At 43.5% G+C, this 17,983-nt stretch overlaps 1 protein-coding gene across 3 annotated transcripts in view; it reads left to right on the top strand.

Moving 5' to 3' along the window:
- Positions 1 to 17,983, top strand: part of RHBDL2 (rhomboid like 2) — a 41,814-nt gene that overhangs the window by 19,367 nt on the left and 4,464 nt on the right. For 2 of the 3 annotated variants that reach the window (XM_005665240.4, NM_001244943.1), the window contains 4 exon segments: positions 3,102 to 3,250; positions 5,985 to 6,097; positions 11,834 to 11,934; positions 14,351 to 14,411. In XM_005665240.4, coding sequence (XP_005665297.3) covers positions 3,102 to 3,250; positions 5,985 to 6,097; positions 11,834 to 11,934; positions 14,351 to 14,411 — 424 coding nt within the window. 3 annotated transcript variants of the gene reach the window in all.

Below are 17,983 nucleotides of genomic sequence, written 5' to 3'. Positions count from 1 at the left end.
GGGCCTGGTGGTGGCAAGGACAACACACAGAGAACTGGACCTCACCCCCTCCAGAGCTCCCGTCCCACCTTTTCCTTACATTCCCAGACATTTTCAGTCAAGGGTTGAGTTCTATTTGTCAAGCAACTCCCCTGTCTGACAGTGACCACAATTTGAGTGGCTTCATTTTGTTCTAGTTGGTGGGGGCTTTAGAAACCAAGGAATCATGGGGTTGCAAATTGGTTTGGTCTCATGAACCAACTTTGATTGATTGATAAGGTCCGTCTCGAGCCATATGGTTAGAAGAGTTATAGGTTGCCTCCAAATTTCAGTAGGAAAAAAAAATGGGATCCTTGGAGTTCCTGCTATGGTGCAATGGATTAATGATTGGCTTCTCTCTGTGGTGGTGCCAGTTCAATCCTTGGCCCAACAAAATGGGGTTAAGGATCCGTGTTGCTTCAATGGTGGTGTTGGCTGCAGCTGTGGCTCATGTTCAGTCTCTGGGCTGGGAACTTCCATATGCTGTGGGTGTGGACAAAAAAGAAAAAAAAAATGGGATCCTTTCATGATGTCTACTATGGGCAGCATGTTGTGGGTTTCAGACTCTGATCTAGTCAGCCCTTTTGTTTTCCAGAAAAGAGTGCAAGGCCTGGAGAGGTGGGGTGACTTGCCCAAGGCCACATACTTGGTGATTCGCCCAAGACTAGGCTTTTCCTGAGCATCACCTTACTCAAGATTTTTCTCCTACACCATGATATCTCATAAGGCAATTGGCAGAGGATGGCTGTTTGTGGGGTGTGACTTTAGTGGCATTGGAAAGTCCCTAATATCCTCTTAATTTCCACTGATGCCTCAACTTCCTTATCAGGGACTATATTAGTCAGGGTTCTTTGAAGAAGCAGAACCAATAGGATGTACACACACGCACAGTGTCTGTCTGTCTATCTATCTGTCTGTCTGTATCTATCTATCTATCTATCTATCTATCTATCTATCTATCTAACTATGTGTCATCTATCTATACACAGATATTGACAGAGAGTCATTTCTTTTAAGGAGTTGGCTCATGGAATTGTGGAGGCTTGGCAAGTTCAAAATCTGCAGGGTAAGCCAGCCGATTGGAGACCTAGGGGTATGATTTACAGTTGAAATCCAAAGACCATTTGCTGGCACCATTCCTTCTTACTCAGAGGAGGTCAGTCTTTGTTCTATTAAGCCTTCAACTGGTTGGATGAGGCTCACCCATATTTTGGAGGGTGGTCTGCTTTATTCAAAGTCACAGAAACATCTAGAATGATGTTGGACCAAATATCTGAGTATTGTGGTTTAGCCAGGTTGATGTATAAAATTAACTGTCATGGGAACCTAGCCTTTTATGGCTCAGATAAAGATAAGGCTCCTGTGTAAATATTTCTGAAGGAAGACAAAGGCTGTTTGGGTTGTGGGGGAAGGGACATAGCTCTAGGGGTTATCTTTTATTTTTATTTATTTATTATCTCAAAGGGTTTTATCTTTTATTTTTATTTATTTCTTATTGCTTTTTAGGGCTGCACCTGCGGCATATGAATGTTGTCAGGCTAGGGGTCATATCGGAGCTGTAGCTGCAGGCCTAGGCCACAGCCACAGCCATGCAGGATCCAAGCAGCATCTGTGACCTATGCCACAGCTCACAACAACCTGGATGCTTAACCCACTGAGTGAGGCCAGGGATCGAACCCGTGTCCTCATGGATGGTAGTCGGGTTCATTACAGTTGAGCCATGACAGGAACTCCTCTCAATGGGTTTTATTGTGAAACAGCCTGCAGCCAGGAAGCAATCGGAATCCTTCTACTTCTCAGCATCCTGCCTCATGTTATCCTTCCAGCCTGTGGATTGGCTGCCCTGCCCTTGCTCCAATCAGCTATGCATGTGGCGGAGAAGATGAATGGGCTGAAGTCACACGGGACAAAATAGGACTGCCATCATCGGTGCTATGGAAAGGGAAGTTTTCCATAGAAGGGTCATGGAGCAAGTGCTGGGAGATCTACCTCTCACAGAAAGATCAGTGTGTTCTTTTTTGACCACACCTGTGGCATGTAGAAGTTCCCAGGCCAGGGACTGAACCTACGCCACAGTAGTGACAATGCCAGATCCTTAACCTGCTGAGCCACCAAGGAACTCTCACACTGTGTATAGTTGTCACATCTCCCCAGTCTACTCTGGTCTGTGACAGTTTCTCAGTCTTTGTTTTTCATGGCGTGGATCATCTTGAGCACTCGCCAGGAATCCTGCAGCATGTCCCCCAGTCTTGGTTTGTTTCATGTTTGTCTCATGATTAGACTGGAGTCATGGGTCTTGGGGGAGGAACCCCACAGAGGTGAAGTGCCCTTCTCATCCCATCACTGCAGGGAGTCGGGGACATCCACATGACATCGATGGTGACATTAGCCTTCTTGACTTGGTTAAGGTCATGTTGGCCAGGTTTTTCCCACCGTAAAGTTACCATATTTCCCCTTCCCTACTCTGTTCTCCAGAAGCCAGCAGTGACTTAATGTCATATTAAGTTGTACATCAGTAGGAGTTCCTGTTGTGGCGCAGCAGAAACGAACTTGACTAGTATACATGAGGATGTGGGTTCAATCCTTGGCCTCACTCAGTGGGTCAGGGATCCATCATTGCCGTGAGTGGTGGCGTAGGTGCAGACGTGGCTCAAATCCCGAGTTGCTGTGGTTGTGGTGTAGGCCGGCAGCTGTAGCTCTGATTCGACCCCTAGCCTGGGAACTTCCATGTGGGTGTGTGACCCTAAAAAGCAAGGAAACAAACAAGCAAAAAATGTTGTACATGAGCGACCAAATGGTGAGGGTGGAACGATGAGGGCAGTGGATATTTAAGAGGGGAAAGTACGTTCAGAAAGAGTTGTCTTTACACTTAGGTCCGGGGCAGCTCCTAACCTCTGAAGGAAGTAGGATACACCCAGGGTTATCTGGTCAGATATATGGCAGGGAATTGCATTCCTGTCCTCTTCTGAGCACATGCTACGGAGTGGCCTTCTTGAGAAACAGGTCGTTACGCTCACGGGCTCTAATGGGGTCACTCTCTGCAGAAGGTGTGGTTAACGCTCGTGTCTGCACCTCCCTGGCAGCTGGTGGTGTTTATTTACTATGCTGTGTGGAAGCCTCAGAAACAGTGGATCACCTTGGACACAGGCATCTTGGAGAGTCCCTTCATCTACACTCCCGAGAAGAGGGAGGAAGCCTGGAGGTTTATCTCATACATGCTGGTCCATGCTGGGTAAGGAAGGACAGTTAAGTCACTGGCATAAGAAGTGACTATGAGTAATTGCAACCCCGAACATTGGTTTGGTGCTTCATTATTATTTTTATTTTTATTTTTGTCTTTTTAGGGCTGCACCCACGACATATAGAAGTTCCCAGGCTAGGGGTCGAAGCAGAGCTGCAGCAACCCTAGGAGGCAGGTATGAGTCCCACTGTGTCATGTCTGAAATTTAGGGGATGTAGTCACTTGCTCCGTGTCACACAACTAAGTTGTAGAGCTAGAATCTCAACCCATTAGTGCTAACTCAGTCCAGTGTACCTTGCATTGCATTGTAACTGCCTAATATTGGTATTTATATAGGAATAGTCATGAGAAGAGGCCTAATCATTACCAAATTAAAAGTGTATTCCCTGAACTATGTGATGTTAAGTGCTTCCTTGAAGATGCTGGCTGCTGGCCTCACCTCTTTGGTGGAGTCTGGGGGTTTCAGATGAGGCCAGCCTCATCCATGCAACCTACCCGGCCCTAGACCTTGAAAGATGATGACTGGGCCAGTGGCTAAATAGGTGATCCATGGTAGGACACAGAGATCAAGAGGCTTGACAGGTGAGGGACAAAATCCCCAATTTCCAGTTTCTGTGGATACTTTCACACTTTACTTTTCCATTTAACAAGTATATTCTAACCAAATGTGGCTCCTGCACTCAAGGACTTTAAAATTATAAGGGGGAGGAGTTCCTGTCGTGGCACAGGGGAAATGAATCTGACTAGGAGCCATGAAGTTGTGGGTTCGATCCCTGGCCCCGCTTACGGGGTTGGGGATCTGGCATTGCCATGAACTGTGGTGTAGGTTGCAGACTCGGCTCGGATCTGGCGTTGCTGTGGCTGTGGTGTAGGCTGGCAGCTGTAGCTCTGATTCGACTCCTAGCCTGGGAACCTCCAAATGTTGTGGGTGCGACCCTCAAAAGACAAAAAGACAAAAAAAGAAAAACAATTCCCTCTATGGGAGCATCAAAAACAACAACAACAACAACAACAAAAAAAAAACAACAACAAAGCAAAACAGAACCCAATAAAATTATAGGGGGGAATAGTTAATAATAATGCAGGGCAGTATAATATTATAGTCTACTATTGTTATTTAACCTCTTTGTGCCTCAGTTTCCCATGTGTAAAATGGTATAACAGTACTTACCTCATAAGGTTGCTATGATTAAAGGAGACAACGGTTATGACAATTTTTACAGTGCCTGACACATATAGTGAGGCACCCAAGATTCATAAGTCTGTGTAGGACATGTCATATGTGGGGTTGTATAAATTAGGGATGTTTCTGGAGGCAAGTAACGAAAAAAGGTAACAGGGTCTTAAACAAATGGAGGTTATTTTTTTTTCCCATACAAGAAACCCAGAGGTAGCTGGTTGCTCTATCAGTTTAATGAAGCCAGGACTCTTGGTGCTGGCATCTCTGCTTTTCCCTTGGTCTTTCATGGTTTCAAGGCAGCTGCTGAAGCTATGCATTCAAGGCTGGAAGGGGGAAGAGGTAGGACCAAGTACTGGGGACAGTCATCCCCTTTGTCAAGACGGAAGCTCTCTTTTTCTTTCCTTCCTCCCTTTCTTCCTCCCCTCCTCCCCTCCTTCCTTCTCTTTTTAGGACTGCACCCAGGGCATATGGAAATTCCCAGGCTAGGGGTCAAATTGGAATTGCAGCCGCCGGCCTACATCACAGCCACAGCAATGCCAGATCTGAGCCACATCTGAGACCTATGTGGCAGCTTGTGGCAATGGCAGATCCTTAACCCACTGAATGAGGTCAGGGATTGAACCCGCACCCTCACGGATGCTAGTTGGGTTCTTAATCTGCCGAGCCACAACAGGAACTCCAAGACAGAAGCTCTCTTAAAAGTCTCCTAACAGTGAGAAAAAATCTGCACCCAGACCTGCATCTCATTAGCCAGGACTGTGTGACACAGCTACCCCTAGTTAAGGGAGATTAGGAAAATCCACAGTAGCTCTTCCAGCCTCACTAGAGGAGGCAGACAAGGGGTAAGGAAACGGATGTTGGATTAGTGACAGTAACATAAACAGAGAGAGGGGAGGGTCAGGATGGGGATGGCTTCACAGGCGACATGGATTCAAGTTAGAACTTGAAGGGTAGATAAGATTTGGGTGAAAAAAAGCTAGTATCTCTCAGGTTTATCATAGGATTTCAACTTTATGCCACTTCTACTCTGGCTGTTGAGCAGCAGAAAGAATGCTTAAGGTGATTCTTTGGGGGTTTTGTGCTATTAGTCACTTTGTCTTCACTTTGACCTTCTTGTTCAAATTCACAGGTACGCACAAAAACCTCTTGGAGTTCCCATCATGGCCTAGTGGTTAAGGACCTGACATTGTCTCCCTGAGGATGTTGGTTCGATCCCTGGCTTTACTCAGTGGGTTAAGGATCTGGCGTTGCAGTAAACTGTGGCTTAGGTCAGAGATGCGACTTGGATCTGGTGTTGCATCGTAGGCTGCAGATGCTCTGATTCAACCCCTAGCCTGGGAACTTCCATATGCTGAGGGTGTGGCCATCAAAGAAAAGAAAAAAAATGCTTTATATGTTGAAGCTCCATATAGGATTTTATTTTTAAAAAAGTCATGTGAAAAACATTAGAAAATGGAATTCAAGTTAAGCAAGTTCTTACTAGAAACAACACATAAAAGACCGTTAATCTCCGAGGATATTTGACAGCTGTGTTTGTCTCCGCAGAGTTCAGCACATCCTGGGGAACCTTGTGATGCAGCTTGTTTTGGGGATCCCCTTGGAGATGGTTCATAAAGGCCTCCGGGTGGGGCTGGTGTACCTGGCGGGAGTGATTGCAGGTAAGTGTTCTGAATGTAACACAGAATCAACGTCTCTGGACTCTAGGAGGTAATAAACAAAGCAAAGGTAATACAACATTAATTTAAAATTAAAAAAAAATTTTTTTTGCTTTTTAGGGCCGTACCTGTGGCCTATGGAGGTTCCCAGGCTAGGGGTCCAAATGGAGCTACAACTGCTGGCCTACACCACGGCCACAGTAATATCAGTTCCGAGCCGAGTCTTCAACCTACATCACAGCTCATGGCAACTCAGGATCCTTAATCTACTGAGTGAGGCCAGGGATCGAACCCAAAACCTCTTGGTTCCTAATCAGATTCGTTTCGCTGCTCCACAACTGGAACTCCATAAAACATTTAAATCAAGATTTATTGCATTCCAAATATGTGCTAGGGTACCTGATAAGGTTTAGAGATAAGTTAACTAGAGATAAGATAAGCATAGAGAGAAGTCTTTATGCCCATTCTCAGGTAACTCACAAGCAGACAGAGTTTTGCACAATTGGAAAATCTGAGTAGTCTGGTGTCTAGGTGTATATATTGGACCTAAAGCTAGAAGGTCCTTATGAGTCAAGACTAATGATATTGGGAAAGAACATGATCAATTTGAATTTAAGAAAGAACTTCAAGAGAGCGTTGAGAATAGCTAAAGGGACCCAAAGACTGGGCAGAGCAGTATACGCTAATGATCTCTAAAATTGGGTGTTCCAGGAGTTCCTTGGTGGCCAAGGGGTTGTTACTGCTGTGGCATGGGTTCAATCCATGGCCTGGGAATGTCCTCATGCCGCAGGCATGGCTAATATAAATAAAATTGGGTGTGCCAAAGGTGATTCATTAGTGTGTGGGCAGAAAATATTACAACTCTTGGAGTTCCCGTTGTGGCCCAGTGGTTAACGAATCCGACTAGGAACCATGAGGTTGAGGATTCAATCCCTGGCCTTGCTCAGTGGGTTAAGGATCTGGCGTTGCCATGAGCTGTGGTGTAGGTCACAGATACAGCTTGGATCTGGTGTTGCTCTGGCTCTGGTGTAGGCCGGTGGCTACAGCTCCGATTCAACCCCTAGCCTGGGAACCTCCATATGCCGTGGGAGCGGCCCTAGAAAAGGCAAAAAAAAAAAAAAAAAAAGAAAAGAAAAGAAAATATTACAACTCTTGTCTGTTTATTTATTTTAATTTTGAGATAATTATAGATTTACACTGTAAAAAATAAATACCGAGAGGTCTCATGTACTCTTTAACCAGTTACTCCCCAATGGTGACAGCTTGCAAAACTGTAATACAGTATCTTTTTTTTTTTTGCTTTTTAGGGCCACACCTGTGGCATGTGGAGGTTCCCAGGCTAAGGGTCGAATCAGAGCTGTAGTGGCCCAGCCTACTCCAGAGCCACAGCAATGCAGGATCTGAGCCGTGTCTGCGACCTACACCACATCTCATGGCAACGCCAGATCCTTAACCCACTGAGCAAGGGCAGGGATTGAACCCGCAACCTCATGGTTCCTAGTCGGATTCGTTAACCACTGAGCCATGACGGGAACTACCCAACATACCTTTTTTGAGATACATTCTAACTCATGGTGGTGCTCAAAATTTTACCCATCACTACTGTGCCTGCCTCCTACAGCAGTAGGGATGGAGCCCAGAAAGCAGTCCTGAGAGGCGGTAAAGAGATAGATTGGCAAGGCTCAGTGATGCAGATCCCCATCCTACTTCCCTCCTACTTTTGTCGATCCTGTTCTTCCACCTTCTCCTTCTGTTTCTGCACACACCCATTTTTGCTGGCTCCAACATTTATTCCTATTTCTCCAACAGCTGGATTTCAATCAGCTCACCCCAGTTTCAGAGTAGAGAGAGAGGAGAGAGCATGAATAACCTGTTTACGTCCTCTGACTATTTTTGCAATAGCTTTTGGCAGGTATCTCTTTGCCATTCCGGTCTCTCCTTCACAGTGCTGCTGGGTCAAGCTCCTCAAACACAGATTAGATCACATTGCATCCTTCCTAAAACATTTACAGTGGCCAGAAAAAAACTGAAATATCCAAGATTGCTCTTCATTACCCTCCACTGTCTAGCTCCACTGCCTTCCTTTCTCCCTTCCTTCCTTCATGTTCTGGGCCTAGAGATCAAATCGAAGCCACAGCAGTAACCAGAGCCACAGCAGTAACAATGCCAGATCCTTAACGCACTAAACCAACAGGGAACTCCTTTTTCTTTTTTCCTTTCTTCCTTCCCTCCTTCCTTCCTTTCTTCTTTCTCTCTTTTTCTTTCTTTTCTATTTACAGAATATTGAATATAGTTCCCTGTGCTATGAAGTAGGACCTTGTTGTTTTTCCATTTTATATATAGGGCTAATCCCAAACTCCTAATTTATCCCTGCACCCCTTCTCTCTTTGGCAATCATAAATTTGTTTTTTATGTCTGTGAGTCTATTTCTGTTTTGTAAGTTTATTTGTATCAAGTTTAGATTCCATATATAAATGATATCATATGATACTTGTCTTTGTCTGGCTTACTTCATTTAGTAGTATAATTTCTAGGTGCATCCATGTTGCTGCAAATGGCATTATTTTATTCTTTTTGATGGCTGAGTAGTATTCCATTTTATATAGATACCACATCTTCTTTATCCATTCATCTGTTGATAGACACTTAGGTTTCTTCCATGCCTTGGCTATTGTTCAGAGTGCTGCTCTGAACATAGGGGTGCATGCATTCTTTTGAATTAGAGTTTTCTCTGTATATATGCTCAGGAGTGGGATTGCTGGATCATATGGTAACTCTATCCTTAGTTTTCTTTTTTTTTGTCTTTTTTGTTTTGTTTTATTTTTTGTTTCTTTTTTTATTTTCCCACTGTACAGCAAGGGGGTCAGGTTATCCTTACATGAATACATTACAATTACATTTTTTCCCCCACCCTTTCTTCTGTTGCAATATCTATCCTTAGTTTTCTGAGGAGCCTCCATATTGTTTGTCACAGTGGCTGCACTAATTTATACTCCCACCAAGAGTGTAGGTGGGTTCCCAAAGGGCATGAATCTTTGCACAAATATCCACCAGACAGCATTCACTGCAGAAGAGTCACAAACAACCAAATGGCTGGGACAACTCAGCTAGTAGATGTCAGTCAGCCTCTGTCCTCAGCAACGTATATGCTGGTCTCTTTTTGCAGCAAAGTATCACCATCCACTGTGTTTCTTTCTTTTCTTTCTTTTTCGTCTTCCTTTTTTTTAAGAATAAACTTTTTTTTTTTTTTTTTTTTTTTTTTTTTACTATGTTTTAAAAAAGAAATTACTGGAGTTCCTGTGGCTCAGCAGGTTAAGAACCTGATTAATATCCTTGAGGATGTGGGTTCGATTCCTGGCCTTGCTCAGTGGGTTAAGGATCTGGCGTGGCCACAAGCTACAGTGTAGGTTGCAGACACAGCTCGGATCCCACGTTGCTATGGCTGTGGTGTAGGCCAGCAGCTGCAGCTCCAATTAGACCCCTAGCCTGGGAACTTCCATGTGTCACCTGTGCAGTCCTCAAAAAATAAATAAATTGGGAGTTCCTGTTGTGTGTGGCTCAGTGGAAAGGAGTCTGACTAGTATCCATGAGGATGCAGGTTGGATCCTTGGCCTTGCTCAATAGTTAAGGATCCGGCATTGCTATGAGCTGTGGTATAGGTCGCAGACATGACTTGGATCTGGAATTGTGTGGCTGTGGCTGTGGCTGGTGGCTGCAGCTCTGATTCGACCCCTAGCCTGGGAACATCCACATGCCATGGATGTGGCCCTAAAAAGATGAAAAAACAATAATAATTAAAAAAATAAAAAAATTATTTATGAAGAGGTTAGAGGGAGATGATGTAAGACATTTTTATTTTATTTTATTTTTTTGTCTTTTGTCTCTCTAGGGCCACACCTGCAGCATGTGGAGGTTCCCAGGCTAGGGGTCTAATTGGAGCTGTAGCTGCCAGCCTACACCAGAGCCGCAGCAATGCCAGATCTGAGCCGTGTCTACACCACAGCTCACAGCAATGCCAGATCCTTAACCCTGTGAGAGAGGCCAGGGATCAAACCTGCAACCTCATGGTTCCTAGTTGGATTTGTTTCTGCCGTGCCACAATGGGAACTCCCTATTTTTTATATTTTTGATCATGCCCGTAGCATGTGGAAGTTCCCTGGGTCAGGAATCAAACCCACACCAGAGCAGGGTCCTGAGCCGCTGCAGTGACCATGCTGGATCCTTAAACAAGGGAACTTTGTCAAAATCTTAAAGTCTTCAGAGTTTAATCAAAAAGCTATTTCCCTCCTCTCAGAGTAGCAGGGCCTCCACCTCTCTGCTAAGAAAATCATTCTTTCCTTAGTGCTTCCATAGCAAATTCATTACATTAAAAATCATAGTAGTTGTTATATTCTGCATTTTATGATAATTGTTTCCTCATCCATTTGTAAGATTCCTAAGGTCAGATACTTTGTCTTTTTCGCACAAAGTATACATATTGTATTATAATGTATCCTAAGGAATGAAGGACAATGCTAAAGGCAAGAGAATAAGTAATAGAACTAAGTACAGAGGGGACAACTCAGAGTTTAGACAAGGTGGTTTTAAATCCTTGTTTTGGTTCAGAAAATTGAAGATTGGATTAGCAAATAGGTTTCTTGCTTGGTGAATGTGATTGAACGGTATGGTGAAAAGGATTCTGAGACCACATCTTGGCTCCATGCGAATGCTAGCCCTTAGATAATAAAATATTGGAGTGTCTCAGGTATTTTGGTAGTTTTGGCTAAACCTGAAGTGTATTTTGAAATAATAGCTAAGGAGTAGGAGTTTCTGTTGTGGCTCAGTGGAAACAAACTACTATCCATGAGGATGTGAGTGTGGGTTAAGGATATGGGGTTGCCGTGAGCTGTGGTGTAGGTCACAGATGCAGCTCGGATCTGGCGTTGCTGTGGCTGTGGTGCAGGCCAGCAGCTGCAGCTCCAATTTGACCCTTAGCCTGGGAACTTTTGTAAGCCACAGATGTGGCCCTAAAAAGAAAAAAAAAAAAAAAAAAAAAAGCTAACGAGTGTATAATAAATGTCAGGCAGTGTTCTAAGCATGATGAACACATAAACTCATTTAGTTCCCCTGACAATCCATTAAGGTGAGTTCTATGAAGACTGTCACTTTGCTAGAGTTCCTTTCATGGCTCAGCGGTTAATGAACCCGACTAGGATCAATGAGGATGCGGGCTCCATCCCTAGCCTTGCTCAGTGGGTTAAGGATCTGGCATTGCCGTGAGCTGTGGTATATATAGGTTGCAGATGCGGCTTGGATCTAGTGTTGCTGTGGCTGTGGTGTAGGCCAGTAGCTGTAGCTCTGATTGGACCCCTAGCGTGGGAACTTGCATATGCCGCAGGTGCAGCCCTAAACAGACAAAAAAATTAAAAAAATTAAAAAGACTATCACTTTGCAGATAGGGAGACTAAGGCACAGAGACATTAAGAACCTTGCTAAGGTCACACAGTTGGTAATTCTGGCTCGAGTCTGTGTTTTTTTTTTGTCACTGCTGTACTGTCTTCATAATGAACATTTAATGTTTCATAAAAATTGAGGGGGGTAGCCCACATAGTTATACTTTTCTAGTATGGAAGGGACAAAGTGAATTTGTTGCTTGGTAATGTAATGGTCCAAGCTTCCCTGACTTTTACCTGAGATTAGAAAGATTTATCCTTCATGATTTTGATAGTCATGTCTGATTCTTTGTGTTTTTCTCTTTAGGATCCCTTGCCAGCTCCATCTTTGACCCACTCAAATCTCTTGTGGGTGCTTCAGGAGGAGTTTATGCTCTGATGGGAGGCTATTTCATGAATGTTCTGGTGGTAAGAACTTTGGGAATGGAATCTATGGACCTCTAAATTTTTATTTTATTTATTTTTAAAGTAGAATTTTTATTTATTTATTTATTTTTGTCTTTTTAGGGCTGCACCTGCAGCATACGGAGGTTTCCAGGCCAGGGGTCTAATTGGAGCTGTAGCCACTGGCCTACGCCTCAGCCACAGCAACACCAGATCTGAGCCATGTCTGTGACCTACACCACAGCTCATGGCAACACTGGATCCTTAACCCACTGAGCGAGGCCAGGGTTTGAACCTGCGTCCTCATGGATGCTAGTCAGACTCGTTTCTGCTGAGTCATGACAGGAACTCCTAAAATTGTTTTTTTTGAAAATAACTACTGGTATTTGGTTCAGGGACTCTTCATTTATCAATATTTTCTGGAGTTCTCTTGTGGTGTCTAAGCACTCATCTTCCAGCCACAAGAGTTTTCCTTTCATATTTTTTTTCCTCTGATTTCAAAATAATAAATATTAAATAAAATATAAAATTGAAAAGTAGAAAGTCAAAGTTCACAATTTAGTATCTGTTAATAGTTTGATATATATCCTTTCAGACATTTTCTATACGTATTCAAAATTCTACCAATAGTAATATTACTACACTGTTAAGCATCTTAACCTAAAGTATCCTGACTCATGTCAGCGCAGGGAAATCCACTTCAATCTTTTCAAGTGTTCCACTGCACCCTTTTACAAAGCTGTATCCAGGCTGAATCCTTCATTGAAGAAAATCTGGGGTGATTACATCTTGTCACATTTACAAATAATGCTGTAAGGAATGTTCTTTCACATTTATCTTTTTGCATTTGTGTCATTCTTTTTGTAGGTAAATTCCTAGAAGTGGATTTACTGGATGAAGGCTTTACATTTTCCTAGGTGTATGCCTCCAAAGTTGTGCATACATGCCCATGATATAGTATGTGAGAGGCCAGCCACTTTTTAAAACAGGCTAAAATCCTGACGAAATTAATCATTTAACCATGTAGGTATGCTTTAAAAACACTCTAGGAGGGAAAATATGAAGCCATTATAAAACTCCAGAAAAAACTTTTCCAAAGTTTGCATGGCAGCCCATTAGGGGTTATGAGCTCAGCTGAAGGCATTGTGACCAAAAAGTAAACAAAAATTTCAATATGCATCACGTGTAGTAAGGGCAAGTGTGGTTTGATTTGTATACTGGATTGTTATGTAAATGATTTTTTACTGTAGGTCATGGTCACAACAGTTAGAAAATAATTTATTTAGAATAAAGACAGCTATTTTGGCATCTCTACTCTCTGGGAAGAGAGTTAATAACCTGAAGGGGAAGAGGAGGTAACTCAGGCTAAAGTGAGTCTCCTCAGTCCTCTAGGAACACACAAGAGTACTGCAAGCTGGTCTGAAATTTTTCAAAGCGAAAATCAAACTGGGTGTTTTGTTTTTGTTTTTGCTTTTGTCTTTTTGCCTTTTCTAGGGCTGCTCCCGAGGCATATGGAGGTTCCCAGGCTAGGGATTGAATCGGAGCTGTAGCTGCCAGCCTACACCAGAGCCACAGCAACACCAGATCCGAGCCTCATCTGCGACTTACACCACAGCTCACAGCAACGCCGGATCCTTAACCCACTGAGCAAGGGCAGGGATCGAACCCGCAACCTCATGGTTCCTAGTCGGATTTGTTAACCACTGAGCCACGACAGGAACTCCCAAACTGGGTTTTTTTGGACCAACATTTTAAACAGTTTTGAAGTTATCTTAAAAAATTAAGGTAATACTCAAGCTTTAGTTAGGTCTTTGCTAACTCCTACTTAGAAAGAAGATGAAGATGTATCAAATGAATATTAACCAAAAAAACTTGGAAATATTTCATCAGATTTAGTTTGACAGTATGTATCTGTCTGTCTATCTATCTATGACATGTTATGTAGTGATTTTATATTCCTTGTATTTAGATTATTTCCTGCTAAAAAATTTGTGTCTAGTTTATGTCATGGAATTAAATATCATATTTCATTTTGTTCTCCAAAGTACACCAGCACTGTACTTCCCAAATATATTCGAAAACTGGGCTATTACACCAATACTTTGTTTTGCAAATATTTGGCATTCTTTTATTTTACTTGATTTTTTTAAGTTTTTATAATCATTTTTATTTAATTTTTTTTTCATTATAGATGGTTTACCGTATTCTGTCAATTTTCTACTGTATAGCAAGGTGACCCAGTCACACATACACATTCTTTTTTCTTATATTATCATGCTCCATCATAAGTGACTAGATATAGTTCCCAGTGCTATACAGCAGGATCTCATTGCTTATCTCAACTTTTGTTTTAAATGAAAAAGCAGATGAAGAGGGAGCACAGTTGAGGTTTCATTTGCCAAAGGATAGCTTATGTTATTATTATTTTTCTCTTTGCAAGAATTTTCGAGAAATGATTCCTGCCTTTGGAATTGTCAGACTGCTGATCATCATCCTTATAAGTAAGTGTGTTTTGCGAACACTTTATATCTTCAGTTTTATGGGTTCAACTTTCAGATGGCCGTCTCACATTTCCCAAATGTTACATGTAAGATGACCATCCGCCAAGAGGTATAAAGAATGGTCAGCTCCATAGCCCTAAGCAGAAAGGTGTAATGGAGTTTTCACAAACCCTGGTGGGTAGTTCTTAGAGTGCCTTTCTGTTTCTTTCTGGGGTGGGGTGGAGTCAAGAGAGTCAGGCTCAAGGCACTCCATCTACTTCAACCACAATACCTTCATTTATGCTTTATATGCTGGATTTCTCTCGTTCATACACTGGATTCTATATATGATTTTGTCTGAAGTGGAAAAGCTTGAAAACCATTGACATATTGTATTTCCTCCCTTCCTTTCCTCCCTTTCACTTTTTAGGGCTGCACCCTTGGCATAAGGACGTTCCCAGGCTAGGAGCTGGATTGGAGCTGCAGCTGCCGGTCTACAGCACAGCCACAGCATCGTGGGATCCAAGCCCAAGCCGTGTCTGTAACCTACACCATAGCCCATGGCAACACCAGATCCCTAAACTGCCTTGTGAGGCAAGGGATGGAACCCACATCCTCATGGATCCTAGTTGGGTTTGTTATCGCTGAGCCATGATGGGAACTCTGGTAAATATTCTTCTTCTTCTTCTTCTTCTTTTTTTTTTTTAGGGCCACACTTGCAGCATATGGAGGTTCCCAGGCTAGGGGTCCAATCAGAGCTGTAGCCGCCAGCCTATGCCAGAGCGACAGCAACACAGGATCTGAGCTGCATCTTCAACTACATCACAGCTCACAGCAATGCCGGATCTTTAACGCACTGAGTGAGGCCAGTGATCTAACCTGCATCCTCATGGATGCTAGTCGGGTTCGATAACCGCGGAGCCACGATGGGAACTCCTATTATTCTTAATTGTGAAATACGATTAACTTTAAGGATGATCCTTCATTAAGCATTATTTGTTAGATTTGTTTTCTGACAAAGCAACTGAGCTTCCCTAGAAAAAGTTCAGGAAATCTCACATTTTCATCCTTCCAAAAAATCTATATATTGAGTTCCCATTGTGGCTCAGTAGGTTACAAACTCAACTAGTATCCCTGAGGATGTGGGTTCCATCCCTGGCCTCAATCAGTGGGTTAAGGATCCAGCGTTGCCATGAACTGTGGTGTAGGTCCTGCAGTTACACCTGTGGCTGTGGTGTAGGCTGGCAGTTGCAGCTCCCATTTGTCCCCCAGCCTGGGAACTTCCATATGCCGCAGGTGCAGCCCTAAAAAGCATAAAAAAAAAAAAAAAAGGTCCATATAAAGGAACGCCCTTAAAATGAGTGTCAAATTTTATTGAGGACAATGATTTGATTTATTGGAATAAGGACTCCTTTTCTGGTGAGAAGACAGATATCAGTTTAAAAACTGCAGCACCTTGAAGTAAACTCCCCTTGGAAGCAGAAAGGGCCAGAGATTAAGTCTGAAGGGGCCAAAACAAGAGAGAAACAGAGGAGTTCCCTGGTGGCCTGGTGGTTAAGGATCTGGTTGTCACCGCTGTGGCTCAGGTCACTGCTGTGACACAGGTTTGATTGCTGGCCCAGGAACGTAAATGAAATGGAGAAACTGACATGCTAAGGATTACAAAGAGTTTTGCAAAGAAGGCCTCCTCCTGTGGACCAAAGTAACTCTTTCCTGTAACTCAGCCCTGTTCTCCAGCAGTGATTTTCTTATAATTTCCTAGTCCTGTCTGTTATATACACTGGATCAGGAAAGGCAGATGACTGAAAATACAACACAGCCACATTTATCCAGCATTTTGTGTGATAGTCATTTACAATTAAATTAATATTGAGTACTTCATTGACCTCAATTCCTATCCAGGGACTTTAATGTCAATATTGTATTGAAAGGGAAAGTAGCCAGAACACGGGGTCCTGATGCCATTTCCCCAAAGGCAAGGACTAGGTCTTTCCATCTCCTAGGACGCTCACTCAGTGGAGCACAGGCAATTGGGGGATGGGTGTGGAACATTACAGCTGCAGATGTTTCCAAGCACACATTTAGGGCAGAGTTCTTCTAGGCAGAGGAAACCAGAAGCTCTTTTAGCATCACAGATTTGACTTATTTTAGGAACATCTAAATTCTGGCTCTCACTGTTCTATTAAAGAAGGTGGACTCGTTCCTTCTTGGCCCATCTTCTGTAATCCTGACGATGATTAGAGGCGATTAGTGTGGTGGGTGAGAGTGGAACCTCCCCTCCCTCGCCAGGTCAGACCGTTTAAGATTCAAATCCTGCCACTGCCTCTGAGTTGTGTGGCCTTGGGCTAGTGCTTAACCTCTGTGTCTTGATTTATTTATGTATAAAAATAGCAGCGTCATTATTCCTCACTGGGGTCGCTGCAATAGTAGTAATTAGCTGGTCTTTCTGCTCCTGTCTTTGCTCCCTCAGAGTCTGCTTCCTGTCTAGCAGCCAGAACCATCTTTTAAAAACCTAAGTCAGGAGTTCACGTTGTGGCTCAGGGGTTAAGAATCCAACTAGGAACCATGAGGTTGTGGGTTCGATCCCTGGCCTTGCTCAGTGGGTTAAGGATTCGGCATTGCCATGAGCTGTGGTGTAGGTTGCAGACGCGGCTTGGATCCTGCATTGCTGTGGCTGTGGTGTAGGCTGGCAGCAATGGCTCCGATTTGCCCCCTAGCCTGGGAACCTCCATATGCTGCAGGAGCGGCCCAAGAAATGGCAAAAAAGACAAAAAACAAAACAAAACAAAAAAAAACAACAAAAAAAACCTAAGTCAGATATGCACTCCTGTGCGCAAAAGCTTTCGAAGGGTAAAAGCCAAAGTCCTTACAGTGGTCCATGGGGCCTCTAGGTGATCTATCCCCTGGTACTGTTCCATCTCATCACCTACTACTTTATCCTTAACCTTAGTCCAGAATCACCCGAAGGTCTTGTTAAGACCCAGAGTGCTGAGCACTAGCTTTAGAGTTTCTGGTTCAGAAAGTCTGAGGTGAGTCTGAAAATTTTCCTTTCTTTCTTTCCTCACTCCCTTCCCTTCTTTTTATGGCGTATCTGTGGCATATGGAAGATCCTGGGTCAGGGGTCAGATCAGAGCTGCAGCTGAAGCCTATGCCACAGCCACAGCAACATGGGATCCAAGCTGCATCTGTGACCTACACAATGGCTTATGGCAATGCCAGATCCTTAACCCACTGGGTAAGGCCAGGGATCGAACTTGCATCCTTATAGAGACAACACTGGGTCCTTAATCCTCTGAGCCACAATGGCAATTCCAGAATTGGAATTTCTAATAAGTTCCCAGGTAATGGTGAGATCCCCAGCTGGGGAGGGAACCATCCTTTGAAAACCACCTATGCAGCCAGATCAACTGCTTTGGAATTCCTCAAACATTCCAGGCACCATCTTGCCTCAAGGACCTTGCACTTCCCTCTGCCTAGAAGACTCTTACTTCAGAAGTCAGCATGGCTTCTTCCCTTATCTCCATCAAACACCACATGCTCATTGAATTCCCCTCTCTTGTAAAAAATCACTCCCTACTCCCAGCATTCCCTAA

The sequence above is a fragment of the Sus scrofa genome, chromosome 6, assembly GCF_054392235.1.
Source record: "Sus scrofa isolate SSC_HxYL_T2T_F1_AM1 chromosome 6, Sscrofa_HxYL_maternal_Yorkshire_Landrace_v2.0, whole genome shotgun sequence".
Lineage (NCBI taxonomy): Eukaryota > Metazoa > Chordata > Mammalia > Artiodactyla > Suidae > Sus > Sus scrofa.
The sequence above is the reverse complement of the archived record's forward strand: the minus strand, read 5'-3'. Positions and strand labels throughout refer to the sequence as shown.